This window comes from Entelurus aequoreus, linkage group LG07, assembly GCF_033978785.1.
Source record: "Entelurus aequoreus isolate RoL-2023_Sb linkage group LG07, RoL_Eaeq_v1.1, whole genome shotgun sequence".
NCBI lineage: Eukaryota > Metazoa > Chordata > Actinopteri > Syngnathiformes > Syngnathidae > Entelurus > Entelurus aequoreus.
In genome coordinates this window covers 4517520-4531853 of record NC_084737.1, presented here as the reverse complement: position 1 = coordinate 4531853, position 14334 = coordinate 4517520, and the positions used below count along the sequence as shown (strand labels likewise).

Below are 14334 nucleotides of genomic sequence, written 5' to 3'. Positions count from 1 at the left end.
ATACACCCCCATACCATCACACATGCTGCCTACTACACTTTCACCCTAGAACATGTCTTGACCACTAATACACCCCCATACCATCACACATGCTGCCTTTTACACTTTCACCCTAGAACATGTCTTGACCACTAATACACCCCCATACCATCACACATGCTGCCTTCTACACTTTCACCCTAGAACATGTCTTGACCACTAATACACCCCCATACCATCACACATGCTGCCTACTACACTTTCACCCTAGAACATGTCTTGACCACTAATACACCCCCATACCATCACACATGCTGCCTTTTACACTTTCACCCTACAACATGTCTTGACCACTAATACACCCCATACCATCACACATGCTGCCTTCTACACTTTCACCCTAGAACATGTCTTGACCACTAATACACCCCCATACCATCACACATGTGCTGTGAATGTTGTGCTAAATGCAAGTGGACATTAAAGAGTGAGCGTCTGTCTCTGACGCTCACCAAGCTGTCACTCACAGACTGAGCAGCAACACTTCCTGGCATGAACTAAAGTGTGACTTGGTTAGCATCCAGTGTGATGTGATCTCATCTTTCAGTCACACTTTGTCTTGGAGATGCGACCTACGCCAACGAGTCTAGTCTTTTCTACGGCTCTTTATAGTGGCCCACCACAAATGATTCCCAGTTGTGAGACGTTTATTTGGGAGACTTTTTTTCCCAATGCACATTCAAATTGCAGTCCACTGTGCGTGTGTGTGTGTGTGTGTGTGTGTGTATAAATATGCATACATATATGAGTGTACATATATACCGTATTTTTCTGAGTATAAGTCGCACCGGCCGAAAATGCATAATAAAGAAGTAAAAAAACATATATAAGTCGCACTGGAGTATAAGTCGCATTTTTTGGGGAAATGTATTTGCTAAAAGCCAACACCAAGAATAGACATTTGAAAGGCAATTTAAAATGTGTAAAGAATAGTGAACAACAGGCTGAATAAGTGTACGTTATATGAGGCATAAATAACCAACTGCTATGTTAACCTCACATATTATGGTAAGAGTCATTCAAATAACTATAACATATAGAACATGCTATACGTTTAGCAAACAATCTGTCACGACTTATACTCAGAGGCGACTTATGTGTGAAATGATTGACACATTAGTGTAAAATATCAAATTATATTATTGATTTGATTCACGTAAGAGACTAGACGCTCAGTTAGCAGCTTGCATGTCCAACACAGGCAGTCTTGCAGCGTGCGAGGACTAGTTAGCAGCTAAGTTAGCAGCTTGCATGTCCAACACAGGCAGTCTTGCAGCGTGCGAGGACTAGTTAGCAGCTAAGTTAGCAGCTTGCATGTCCAACACAGGCAGTCTTGCAGCGTGCGAGGACTAGTTAGCAGCTAAGTTAGCAGCTTGCATGTCCAACACAAGCAGTCTTGCAGCGTGCGAGGACTAGTTAGCAGCTAAGTTAGCAGCTTGCATGTCCAACACAAGCAGTCTTGCAGCGTGCGAGGACTAGTTAGCAGCTAAGTTAGCAGCTTGCATGTCCAACACAAGCAGTCTTGCAGCGTGCGAGGACTAGTTAGCAGCTAAGTTAGCAGCTTGCATGTCCAACACAAGCAGTCTTGCAGCGTGTGAGGACTAGTTAGCAGCTAAGTTAGCAGCTTGCATGTCCAACACAAGCAGTCTTGCAGCGTGCGAGGACTAGTTAGCAGCTAAGTTAGCAGCTTGCATGTCCAACACAAGCAGTCTTGCAGCGTGCGAGGACTAGTTAGCAGCTAAGTTAGCAGCTTGCATGTCCAACACAAGCAGTCTTGCAGCGTGCGAGGACTAGTTAGCAGCTAAGTTAGCAGCTTGCATGTCCAACACAAGCAGTCTTGCAGCGTGCGAGGACTAGTTAGCAGCTAAGTTAGCAGCTTGCATGTCCAACACAGGCAGTCTTGCAGCGTGCGAGGACTAGTTAGCAGCTAAGTTAGCAGCTTGCATGTCCAACACAAGCAGTCTTGCAGCGTGCGAGGACTAGTTAGCAGCTAAGTTAGCAGCTTGCATGTCCAACACAAGCAGTCTTGCAGCGTGTGAGGACTAGTTAGCAGCTAAGTTAGCAGCTTGCATGTCCAACACAAGCAGTCTTGCAGCGTGCGAGGACTAGTTAGCAGCTAAGTTAGCAGCTTGCATGTCCAACACAAGCAGTCTTGCAGCGTGCGAGGACTAGTTAGCAGCTAAGTTAGCAGCTTGCATGTCCAACACAAGCAGTCTTGCAGCGTGCGAGGACTAGTTAGCAGCTAAGTTAGCAGCTTGCATGTCCAACACAAGCAGTCTTGCAGCGTGCGAGGACTAGTTAGCAGCTAAGTTAGCAGCTTGCATGTCCAACACAAGCAGTCTTGCAGCGTGCGAGGACTAGTTAGCAGCTAAGTTAGCAGCTTGCATGTCCAACACAGGCAGTCTTGCAGCGTGCGAGGACTAGTTAGCAGCTGCACACAGAAGCTATCATTAGACAAGGTTGTCAACATAAAGAAGAATCAAACAACAAGAGTTATGTTACTTACACATGCAAAGCAGTATTAGTCCAGTAACAAACGTGTCCGCATCAGTCAACTTACTTTCATGAATTATTGTGGCCACTAGATGTCGCCAAAAAACAATTACCATTCCACTTCAGCTTAAAGACAGCAGACGGTTAATGTTATCTGTACTGTAAAGTTCAAATTTGAATGACAATAAAAAAGAAGTCTAAGTCTAATAATAAATATTTTCATATCTACCTGACTCATTCACTTCATGCAACCTTTTCTAAAATTCCACGTTATAAAATGATAAAAGTTTGTCCGTTTTATTGAATAAAATAATGGTCTGAAAGATCCAATATTCAGGGGTTCCTAAACATTTTGACCTGGGGGCCCACTAAAGTATTAACACAGAATTAGTCAAATACTCTTCATTTCAATCATTTTCAATAATTACATGTGCAGTTTAATAGAATAAACCTCGTTAAATGATATGAAAACATTACTTGGATTGTGATCAAGGCTTAGGTCAGGCTGATTGCAAGTACTAATCAAATATACTGCAAAAGAAGGGACACTGAAGAAAAATAAACGTACATACAATTATGAATACATTCCAACTAAACTCATAATAAATAACATTTATGATTGTTAAATAAATTGTCAGTAAAGTTTAAATGCAAATGAAATGTTGTCACATTTTTTGCACTTGACAAAATTCTCACTGACTTTAGACTTGAAGAGAATTGAAAGCTTCAAGTAAAATAGAGAATGATGACACAAGCATATTTGAATATTTAGATCAAAAGGCTCTTTCCACTAATAAATGCTGATCAGCCAAGTACTAAAACACACTTTTGTTCTGTTTGAAATGTAGCAATACAAATAAATAAATAAATACTTCAATTGTAAAGAAAGAATGACTTCGAAGTAAAGGTTTGAGTACAAATGTATCATCTTCTTTTGGGATTCTCATAAAGATGAGCTCATACATTTGGTAACCCTGGGTTACTACACTAAGTACTGTACAGTAGGAATATTTCAAATGTACTATAAATGTGCGTGTATGAGAGAATCAAGTGTCATCATTTCAACACCTTTAATAATACAAAGCAATATCATTAAATACAAAGAAAAAGTATACTAATCAGTGCTAATGAGAAGACACAAATATGAAAGTACAATTGTGTAACGGTACTAAGCATGGCTACATGTTGACTTGGCTTTTTATTTGCACACATAATATTTACTTACACTTCTGAGTGTCATTTCAGCGTGTTGCTGCAGCCAGGAAGTAGTCTTTGCCATCACCTTAAATGTCCCAGTCTCGTCATAAAAAGTCTTTATACTGTAAGTATCGAACTTTATACACACTGTGAGTTACCAAATACGGAGGTGTTGACGTCGCCATGTAAAATTGCTAATGCTAATCAGTAGCATGTATATGGCGTATCTAATGCAAATTAGCATGGAGCTAGTGCATGGAGGCTTGCTTTCGAGCACTTTTCCACCAGAGAGGTTGGCTTTGTTGCCTCCTGTAAAAGTAGCCAATTTAGTAGCCATCCCTAAGCTAGCACGTGTTGCTATTTAGCCGCCAAGAGCGTTCACTTTGAGGTCCAACGCTCACAGATGTCTACGTGCTACCATGACTGTACCTGGACCGTCTCGGCCAGTGGAATGGTGGGGAAAAGAGCGTTGAAGAACTTAAGAAAACTAACCCCATTAAATGGTGATGGAATGTTGTCGGAGTTTGGCCAGGAGGAACTCGTGGGTCAAGTTATGTCTGGTGATGATGCCCACCATCTGGAAGTGGGAATGAAGCGTGAGAAGAAGAAAGAGGCTGAGGGACAAGAAGGACTCACTTCTCCCACGGCGTTGACCACAGGTAAGTGTCGCAGGCCCATGGTTCTGAACAGGTTGAAGACCTGCGAGATGCGGGTGCTGGGCGACACCGTGTAAGGACACGGGTTCATGTAAGGAGTCACGTCCTGCAGACACAGGAAGTCATCTGGGGAACCTAATATGGGCATCACTTCAAAACTCTACCACGATCATGCGGGGGCTGAGCTGGGTCAGGTCCAAGTCGTGGATGTCGGGGTAGCGAGGGTAATCTTCTGTCATCTCCGCGTACGTCAACCTGGGCTGGCTGGCACTCTGACAGGACAACACGGGGAAGTTACCATGACAACAAACTACTAATGTGGGATCACACCAGCACAAATGATAGGATTTATAAATGTTAATAAGGATACAATGTTGTGCAGAGGTGTACTTATAACAGTTTTATACACAAATGATACTATTTATAAATGTTAATAAGGATACAATGTTGTGCAGAGGTGTACTTATAACAGTTTTATACACAAATGATACTATGTATAAATGTTAATAAGGATACAATGTTGTGCAGAGGTGCACTTATAACAGTTTTATACACAAATGATACTATGTATAAATGTTAATAAGGATACAATGTTATGCAGAGGTGCACTTATAACAATTTTATACACAAATGATACTATTTATAAATGTTAATAAGGATACAATGTTATGCAGAGGTGCACTTATAACAATTTTATACACAAATGATACTATTTATAAATGTTAATAAGGATACAATGTTATGCAGAGGTGTACTTACAAGTATTTTGTAGACAACTGATAGTATTTATAAATGTTAATAAGGATACAATGTTATGCAGAGGTGTACTTATAACAATTTTATACACAAATGATAGTATTTATAAATGTTAATAAGGATACAATGTTATGCAGAGGTGTACTTATAACAGTTTTATACACAAATGATACTATGTATAAATGTTAATAAGGATACAATGTTATGCAGAGGTGTACTTACAACAATTTTGTAGACAAATGATACTATTTATAAATGTTAATAAGGTTACAATGTTATGCAGAGGTGTACTTACAACTATTTTGTAGACAACTGATAGTATTTATAAATGTTAATAAGGATACAATGTTATGCAGAGGTGTACTTATAACAGTTTTATACACAAATTATACTATTTATAAATGTTAATAAGGATACAATGTTATGCAGAGGTGCACTTATAACAATTTTATACACAAATGATAGTATTTATAAATGTTAATAAGGATACAATGTTATGCAGAGGTGTACTTATAACAGTTTTATACACAAATTATACTATTTATAAATGTTAATAAGGATACAATGTTATGCAGAGGTGCACTTATAACAATTTTATACACAAATGATAGTATTTATAAATGTTAATAAGGATACAATGTTATGCAGAGGTGTACTTATAACAGTTTTATACACAAATGATACTATTTATAAATGTTAATAAGGATACAATGTTGTGCAGAGGTGTACTTACAACCATTTTGTAGACAAATGATACTATTTATAAATGTTATTAAGGATACAATGTTGTGCAGAGGTGTACTTATAACAATTTTATACACAAATGATACTATTTATAAATGTTAAGGATACAATGTTATGCAGAGGTGTACTTATAACAGTTTTATACACAAATGATACTATCTATAAATGTTAATAAGGATACAATGTTATGCAGAGGTGTACTTATAACAATTTTGTAGACAGATGATAGTATTTATAAATGTTATTAAGGATACAATGTTATGCAGAGGTGTACTTATAACAATTTTGTAGACAAATGATAGTATTTATAAATGTTAATAAGGATACAATGTTGTGCAGAGGTGTACTTATAACAATTTTGTAGACAAATGATACTATTTATAAATGTTAATAAGGATACAATGTTATGCAGAGGTGCACTTATAACAGTTGTATACACAAATTATACTATCTATCGTAATGTAATCAAGCTAGCGTCGTAAGCATGAGCTAATAAGCTAACACGTTTACAAGTGTCTGCGTTAGTATTATTAACTTACAATGATATTCTTTTTGTATTGTTTCACTTTCACAAATTCCTCAGTAAATTCACTAAAAGGTCAGCGTGGAGTTATTGAGTCTATTTAGCTGATTGGAGAGCTAGCTTGCGCAGCTAGTGCGTCCATGACCATGACTGATGTTTTGTTTGATCGGCTGTTTTACTGCCCTGTCACAGACACCGTTTGGAAACAAATAAGGTACATTTCACAACGTATTTATCTGCGGCTAATATTTGGACAATAATTGTTCCCCTCTAAAATTGAGTGGGTGCAGCTTATGTGCTCTACAGTCTGGAAAATCGGGTACTTCCGGGTAAAACTTGCAAAAAATACCTTGTAATCTGTTTGGCCATTTGACCTGATTTGTTAAAGGTTTTGAAAGCAACATTGATTGTTACCGACTGGTTCTCAGCGTAACAGACGCCTCTCATGAGCAGGTTGACCAGCTGCGAGCGCAGGATGAGGCCGTGGAAGGTGAGCGGTCGGAAACGCTCCTCCATGCTCCACTCCTCGCTGGGGGACTGGTCTGGGTACAGGTTGGGGTATGGCATGTGCCTAAACACATGAGTATGATTTGAAGGAGGTGAATAGTAGCAGACATGTCGGTTCAACTTCATGACAAAGACTGAAAATAAGCCGGGGGTCTGTCCAAATATAATGAGTAGAAATAATGTCTGATGAAAATGACATGTAGCATTTAGACAAGCTACACTGTAGCAAAAGCCATCCAGGGCTCGAATGTAACCACGGCAACCGCAGCAAAAGCCACGACGGCCCTCGTCATTTGCCCTACAAAACTGACCAACATCTCTTGACTTTTTACCTGTTAATGGTCGAGGGATGTATTAATAAATGCTACAATGATCATTGGTGATAAAATTCCAGACGGTTAGTAATACATTTCATTATTTAATGACTGAAAAACCGTCATTTATTAATGCTATTTAGGCAACAGGAAGTCAGTAAACGCAGCCAAGCGCTTGGTTTAACCTCATTTTCCCTGGCTTCCCGAGACACTGCCTTGTTTGGATGGAGACAGGTGTGGACAATATTGTCCCCGCACTAAAAGTATACAGACAACTATTTGATGTTGCTTTTATTTCCTCAACACAGCGTCCATCAGCTGCTGTGACTGAGAGTTAACCATGAGAGGAAACATGCAGCAGGTGATGTGTCGTGAACGTTGTGGTCACAACTTCTTTATAAAGTTGTTTACTGGGACATTCACTCCTCCTTTATTTAACTGTATCAGTGTTCAAATAACATCAATACTAACTATAATGTCTTGTCATCTCATCCAATTGAACGCAGGCTGTGAAGATTGTGTATTCGATGTGAGAGGTGTCACTCTTTATTTTTGTTGGCGTTCTTAAATGTGTACTCCACCTCTTCCAGTTTTGATTTGGTCTTCCATGGTGAACAAGTCTAATGAATGTTTTATTACATTCGTCCAAATGTGTCCAACATGGTGGCTTTGCTAGACGTGGTCTACATGGCTAACAGAAACATCTCTGCCATCTTGCACTACTTTTTTATATATACATCTTCTCTTCTCTTCTACCACTCTCCGGTCGTCATTTGTTGTGATTTCACTTCCTGGTTCCAGGACCCGCCTTATCTTGCCTCTGATTGGCCTGTCCCTCATGTCAACCAATGGTGACTCATCATTGTAACCAATCATGATGTTCTTATACGTAAACCAACCAATCATCGTTGATGTTTCCCCTGTAGTTTGTGGAGTTGTTTCACTACGTAGCTTACATTTTCAATGGAGAAGCCGACTTTTTACCACTGGATTATCAAAAAGAAAAACAATGTTTTTTACTTTTACAGAGATAAAAACGATGGATTAGTGACTATTAGGGTTGCAAATTGGTGGAAAGTTTCTGGTAAATTTCCGTAAACTTTCCGGAAGTTAAGCTCGGGAAGTTTGGAAATGTTGACCATTTTTGGATTATTCAAAGTTGGCCAGCGTCCATCTTATTGTGTAGAATAAGATGAGAAGCGTGTAAAAGACTAATGCAATGCCACACACAGATATAAATAGTCAGCTAAACAATTGGAGTAGTCTTTAAAACAATTTGACTGATGGACAAATGAATAGAAATAGGCTAGATGAATAAATGAACATGCTAAATCAAACTATAAGCTACATTCTTGTATGACAACAGAATGGCTAGCAGAACAGAAGGCAGAGGAAACTACACCTTTTCATTTAGTTGAACTTTACACATCACAAAAAAGGTACATTCGGATCGCTAACGTTGTTAGCATAAATGAATGGGATTTAACATAGAGAAAATGAGCATCACGGCTAACGGAGAAATATTTTGGGTTCATTATGAGACTGTGGTGGTACATAAACCTAGCTAGCTAGAGATATTGGCCCCAAAATCATTGAACAAGTACAGGAACAGCTAGTCTGCTGGAGTAGTCTACAGTCATACAGTAACAAGCAATTACACCACTTAAATACCATAGATCAAATATATTTACCCCATCAACACTTACCTGACTGGATGAAGTCAAATACTAGTGTGGCCTCAATAGCCCTGCTATAGTGTGTTGCATGCTGGGAATTATCTGTGCATGTGATGGAGGAATGCACTGCACGTGTGATGGAGGAATGCACAGTGCAGGGTTGAAATTCTGCTGAATTTGCATGAAATCAGGTTGTTTTAGCTAATAATCATGCTGCAAGATCTAGAATGTTGCATTCAATGTTTATTCCCGTTAATTCCCATGGAAAGTTTTCAACTTTGAATATTCCCGGAATGTTGCAACCCTGGTGACTGTAGAGGGAAAAGTCCCATGGGTGTAGCAGTTTTAGTGTGCTGTACCTTACCTCCTGTCCAACATCTGCTGTAAGAGGTCCTCTCTCTCCTCGGCCGGCTCTACCACAGCAGCCTGCTCGTCGCACACGTTCCTCAGTTCGCTGGAGGGGTACGACTTCATGGACTGGCAGCGGCGCCGTTGCTCGCTGGCGCGGGACACGATGCTGGATTTCTACATGAGCAAACACAAAAAAACAGCAACATTTTGCATTCTCTGAACCAGGGCGGTCCAAAGTGTGGCCGCTCAAGTCTTCTTGGACCACAACATATTTTCCAGAAAAACAGTAAAAACGTAAGTAAAAAAAAAAAAGAGCAGAAAGACGTAATGTAATTAGGAAAAAGATGAACATTTTATGCAAAAGTAATGCAAATTAACTCAAAAAGTACGTGGGGGACATTTTGATATTTATTTTATTTTGTAAAAAAAACGCTACAAACAGACGTTACATAATATCAAAACTTGTGTTATAGGTCAGTGGTCCCCAACCACCGGGCCGCAGCCCAGTACCGGTCCGTGGATCGATTGGTACAAGAAATAAAAATTAAAAAAATATATTTTTTATTTTTTAAAATGAAATCAACATAAAAAACCCAAGATACACTCACAATTAGTGCACCAACTTACAATTAGTGCACCAACTTACAATTAGTGCACCAACTTACAATTAGTGCACCAACTTACAATTAGTGCACCAACTTACAATTAGTGCACCAACTTACAATTAGTGCACCAACTTACAATTAGTGCACCAACTCACAATTAGTGCACCAACTTACAATTAGTGCACCAACTTACAATTAGTGCACCAACTTACAATTAGTGCACCAACTTACAATTAGTGCACCAACTTACAATTAGTGCACCAACTTACAATTAGTGCACCAACTTACAATTAGTGCACCAACTTACAATTAGTGCACCAACTTACAATTAGTGCACCAACTTACAATTAGTGCACCAACTTACAATTAGTGCACCAACTCACAATTAGTGCACCAACTTACAATTAGTGCACCAACTTACAATTAGTGCACCAACTTACAATTAGTGCACCAACTTACAATTAGTGCACCAACTTACAATTAGTGCACCAACTTACAATTAGTGCACCAACTTACAATTAGTGCACCAACTTACAATTAGTGCACCAACTTACAATTAGTGCACCAACTTACAATTAGTGCACCAACTTACAATTAGTGCACCAACTTACAAAACCTCCCTCCCCCATTCACACAAAAGGGTTGTTTCTTTCTGTTATTAATATTTCTGCTTCCTACATTATATATCAATATATATCAATACAGTCTGCAGGGATACGGTCCATAAGCACACATGATTGTATTTTTTTATGACAAAAAATAAGTAAATAAATAAAATAAAATACCATACACCCCCGGTCCGTGGGATACATTTTCAAGCGTTGATTGGTCCGCAGTTCCAAAAAGGTTGGGGACGACTCTTACAGGTCAGTTGTATTATTACCAGTATGACAATGTAATCTTTTTCTCATGTATTTCCACTCTTTTTTCTTTTCCGACAACATTCCAAGAACACCAGAGTAAATGGCCGCACTTAGGACATGACCTTGTCACCTGTAGCACAAAGCTGTGTCATCTTTCTATATGCAATACAGGATTCATATGGCCCCATTTGTCCTGGTTTACCTGACACACGAAACGTGACAAATTTGGGGTACGCTCTATCCACCAGTGTTGTGTTTTGTGGCAATTCCAACTCTGACCCCAGCTATGCAGAGTGGTGCTTTCATTTATTTTCAGCAGACTGCATTGCAAATTAATTACTTCCTCTCTTCCTCTCATGCAAGATGTATGTCTGTTTTCAGCATTTTTTTTTTTTACAAAATGAAAAAATATGAAAATGGCCCCCATATATGTTGACTTTATATTACTTGGTGAACAAAGTTTGGCCACTCCTGATGTGATGTTGCTCCAAATGATATGTAAATCAATCCTGCCCTCCAATAAGTCTTTTCTTCTATCCAGTCAAGTCATTTACAAAAGGTAAACATGTAGACTACTAGGAGCTAGCAGCTACACGACAGCTAAGCACACAAGCTAGACAGGTAATAAGTGTCCTTAATTGAACAATATTGCAGTCTGTAGCGGCAGATTTGTCAATATAAACAAGTATCAAAAAATGATAGCTGCTCACTTATGCTGTCTTTAAGTTAAGGTGGAGTGGCCACAATAACTCATAAAGTTAAACTCCTGACGTGGCAAGTTGAATGATGCAGACACGTTTGTTACTGGATACTTTCTAATACTGCCTTGGAGACTTTGTATGTGTAAATAATATGCAACTATCATTATTTGATACTTGTTTATGTTGACAAATGTGCTGTTTTACACATGCAAAGTCTCCAAGGCTGAAGTGTATTAGAAAGGACGCAGTAACAAACGTGTCTGCATTAACAAGCATGTTTTTTGTACAATATTTTTAACTGTGTAGCACTACGAAGCGCAGGCATACCATAACGATATTGGAGATCTGAGTATTGGTGTCCAACGCTAAAACATACTTTTCTTTAGTTTTGTTGGGAAAAACACGTTATAAAAGTTATAAAAGTCACACAGAACAATGGTAGGTATAAAAAACACTAACCTATTTATTATTAACCCTCTGGAATGCACTTATGCTGTCTTTAAGTTAAGGTGGAGTGGCCACAATAACTCATAAAGTTAAACTCCTGATGTGGCAAGTTGAATGATGCAGACACGTTTGTTACTGGATACTTTCTAACACTGCCTTGGAGACTTTGTATGTGTAAATAATATGCAACTATCATTATTTGATACTTGTTTATGTTGACAAATGTGCTGTTTTACACTGCAATATTGTTGGATTGTGGTGTGCTTAGCTGTTGTGTAGCTGCTAGCTCCATGTAGCCTACATGTTTACCTTTTTGTAAACGACTTGACTAAAATAGACCAACATTGCGTGCTTATTGGAGGACGTTTGGATGTTAAGTGGACTGCTTGTATCGCAGATTTCAGACACGAGCCCATTGAATGCGATACGTACATGTTTGCTGATAGGAGCGATATCAATAGTCCAAGAAGGGGAAGTACCTTGAAGTGGATGTTGTTGCTGACCAGGATGTTTCCCTTTATGAAGTCCCGCTCGTTCTGGCGATTCTCTGTGACCACGGGGAAGGCGTGATAAATGGTGGTCCGCAGGATGCTGACCAGGGACTGGACGCGGGTGTGCGGGTACACGTAGGTCAGGTTGGGCTCCATGATGTCGCTGGCCGTCAACCTTTGGTAGATGAAACATAAGACAGGCTGTTAGAATAATTATATAGAAGTTATCACACAACTCTTATGCTTCAAGGCCGTCGCTCTAGTTCAGGGGTCACCAACGCGGTGCCCGCGGGCACCAGGTAGCCCGTAAGGACCAGATGAGTAGCCCACTGGCCTGTTCTAAAAATAGCTCAAATAGCAGCACTTACCAGTGAGCTGCCTCTATTTTTTAAGTTTTATTTATTTACTAGCAAGCTGGTCTCGCTTTGCTCGACATTTTTAATTCTAAGAGAGACAAAACTCAAATAGAATTTGAAAATCCAAGGAAATATTTTAAAGACTTGGTCTTCACTTGTTTAAATAAACTCATTATTTTTTTTACTTTGCTTCTTATAACTTTCAGAAAGACAATTTTAGAGAAAAAATACAACCTTAAAAATGATTTTAGGATTTTTAAACACATATACCTTTTTACCTTTTAAATTCCTTCCTCTTCTTTCCTGACAATTTAAATCAATGTTCAAGTAAATTTATTTTTTTTATTGTAAAGAATAATAAATACATTTTTATTTAATTCTTCATTTTAGCTTCTGTTTTTTCGACAAAGAATATTTGTGAAATATTTCTTCAAACTTATCATGATTAAATTTCAAAAAAATTATTCTGGCAAATCTAGAAAATCTGTAGAATCAAATTTAAATCTTATTTCAAAGTCTTTTGAATTTCTTTTAAAATTTTTGTTCTGGAAAATCTAGAAGAAATAATGATTTGTCTTTGTTAGAAATATAGCTTGGTCCAATTTGTTATATATTCTAACAAAGTGTAGATTGGATTTTAGCCTATTTAAAACATGTCATCAAAATTCTAAAATTAATCTTAATCACGAAAAATGACTAATGATGTTCCATAAATTCTTTTTTAAATTTTTTCAAAAAGATTCGAATGAGCTAGTTTTTCTCTTCTTTTTTTCGGTTGAATTTTGAATTTTAAAGAGTCAAAATTGAAGATAAACTATGTTTAAAAATTTAATTGTCATTTTTTTCGTGTTTTCTCAATCAATCAATCAATCAATGTTTATTTATATAGCCCTAAATCACAAGTGTCTCAAAGGGCTGCACAAGCCACAACTACATCCTCGGTACAGAGCCCACATACGGGCAAGGAAAAACTCACCCCAGTGAGTCGTTGGTCTCACGTTTTCTCCTCTTTTAAACCGTTCAATTAAGTGTAAATATCATTAATTATTAACAATAACAGAGTTAAAGGTAAATTGAGCAAATTGGCTATTTCTGGCAATTTATTGAAGTGTGTATCAAACTGGTAGCCCTTCACATTAATCACTACCCAAGAAGTAGCTCTTGCTTTCAAAAAGGTTGCTGACCCCTGGTATAGTTATTATCTATTGTGCTCAAGCTGTACTTTTTCTTTTGGTGCAAGGGCACACAACTTGTTATCTTCCACTGCAAGTTAGGAGTGGCCTCGCCGCAGATGTTTTCTGTCTTTCAGCCTGCTAACAGCCAAGGACGAACCAGCACCTCAACGAAGATAAGACGTATCATCAGCAGGCAGACAAAGCAGAGACAGGGCACAATCACAAGGCCCCCAGCACATTTCCGATCTGAATAATCACGTATTGTGCGTACTGAGCTGCTTGCATAATGCGTGACCCCTCCCTTTAGAAGCAGCCTCAGCCATGTAACTAGGGAACTCCCAAACTGAATAAATAGAGGAGCGCGTGGGCTGTGCCTCAGAGCGTAGGGTGAGACTGTAACTGAGTGTGCAGCTCCATGCGTTCTCCTCATGAGCAAAATT

At 38.6% G+C, this 14334-nt stretch overlaps 1 protein-coding gene across 4 annotated transcripts in view; it reads right to left on the bottom strand.

Moving 5' to 3' along the window:
• clcn6 (chloride channel 6) overlaps positions 1-14334 on the bottom strand; it is an 83147-nt gene that overhangs the window by 27978 nt on the left and 40835 nt on the right. For 2 of the 4 annotated variants that reach the window (XM_062052444.1, XM_062052443.1), the window contains exons 18-23: positions 12352-12538; positions 9270-9430; positions 6823-6979; positions 4550-4657; positions 4366-4491; positions 4222-4306 (exon numbers count right to left, since the gene is read on the bottom strand). In XM_062052444.1, coding sequence (XP_061908428.1) covers positions 4226-4306; positions 4366-4491; positions 4550-4657; positions 6823-6979; positions 9270-9430; positions 12352-12538 — 820 coding nt within the window. In that variant the 3' untranslated portion in view covers positions 4222-4225. Of the gene's footprint in view, positions 1-3587; positions 4307-4365; positions 4492-4549; positions 4658-6822; positions 6980-9269; positions 9431-12351; positions 12539-14334 lie in introns of those variants that run through there. The other 2 variants (XM_062052442.1, XM_062052445.1) reach the window with 1 other exon arrangement.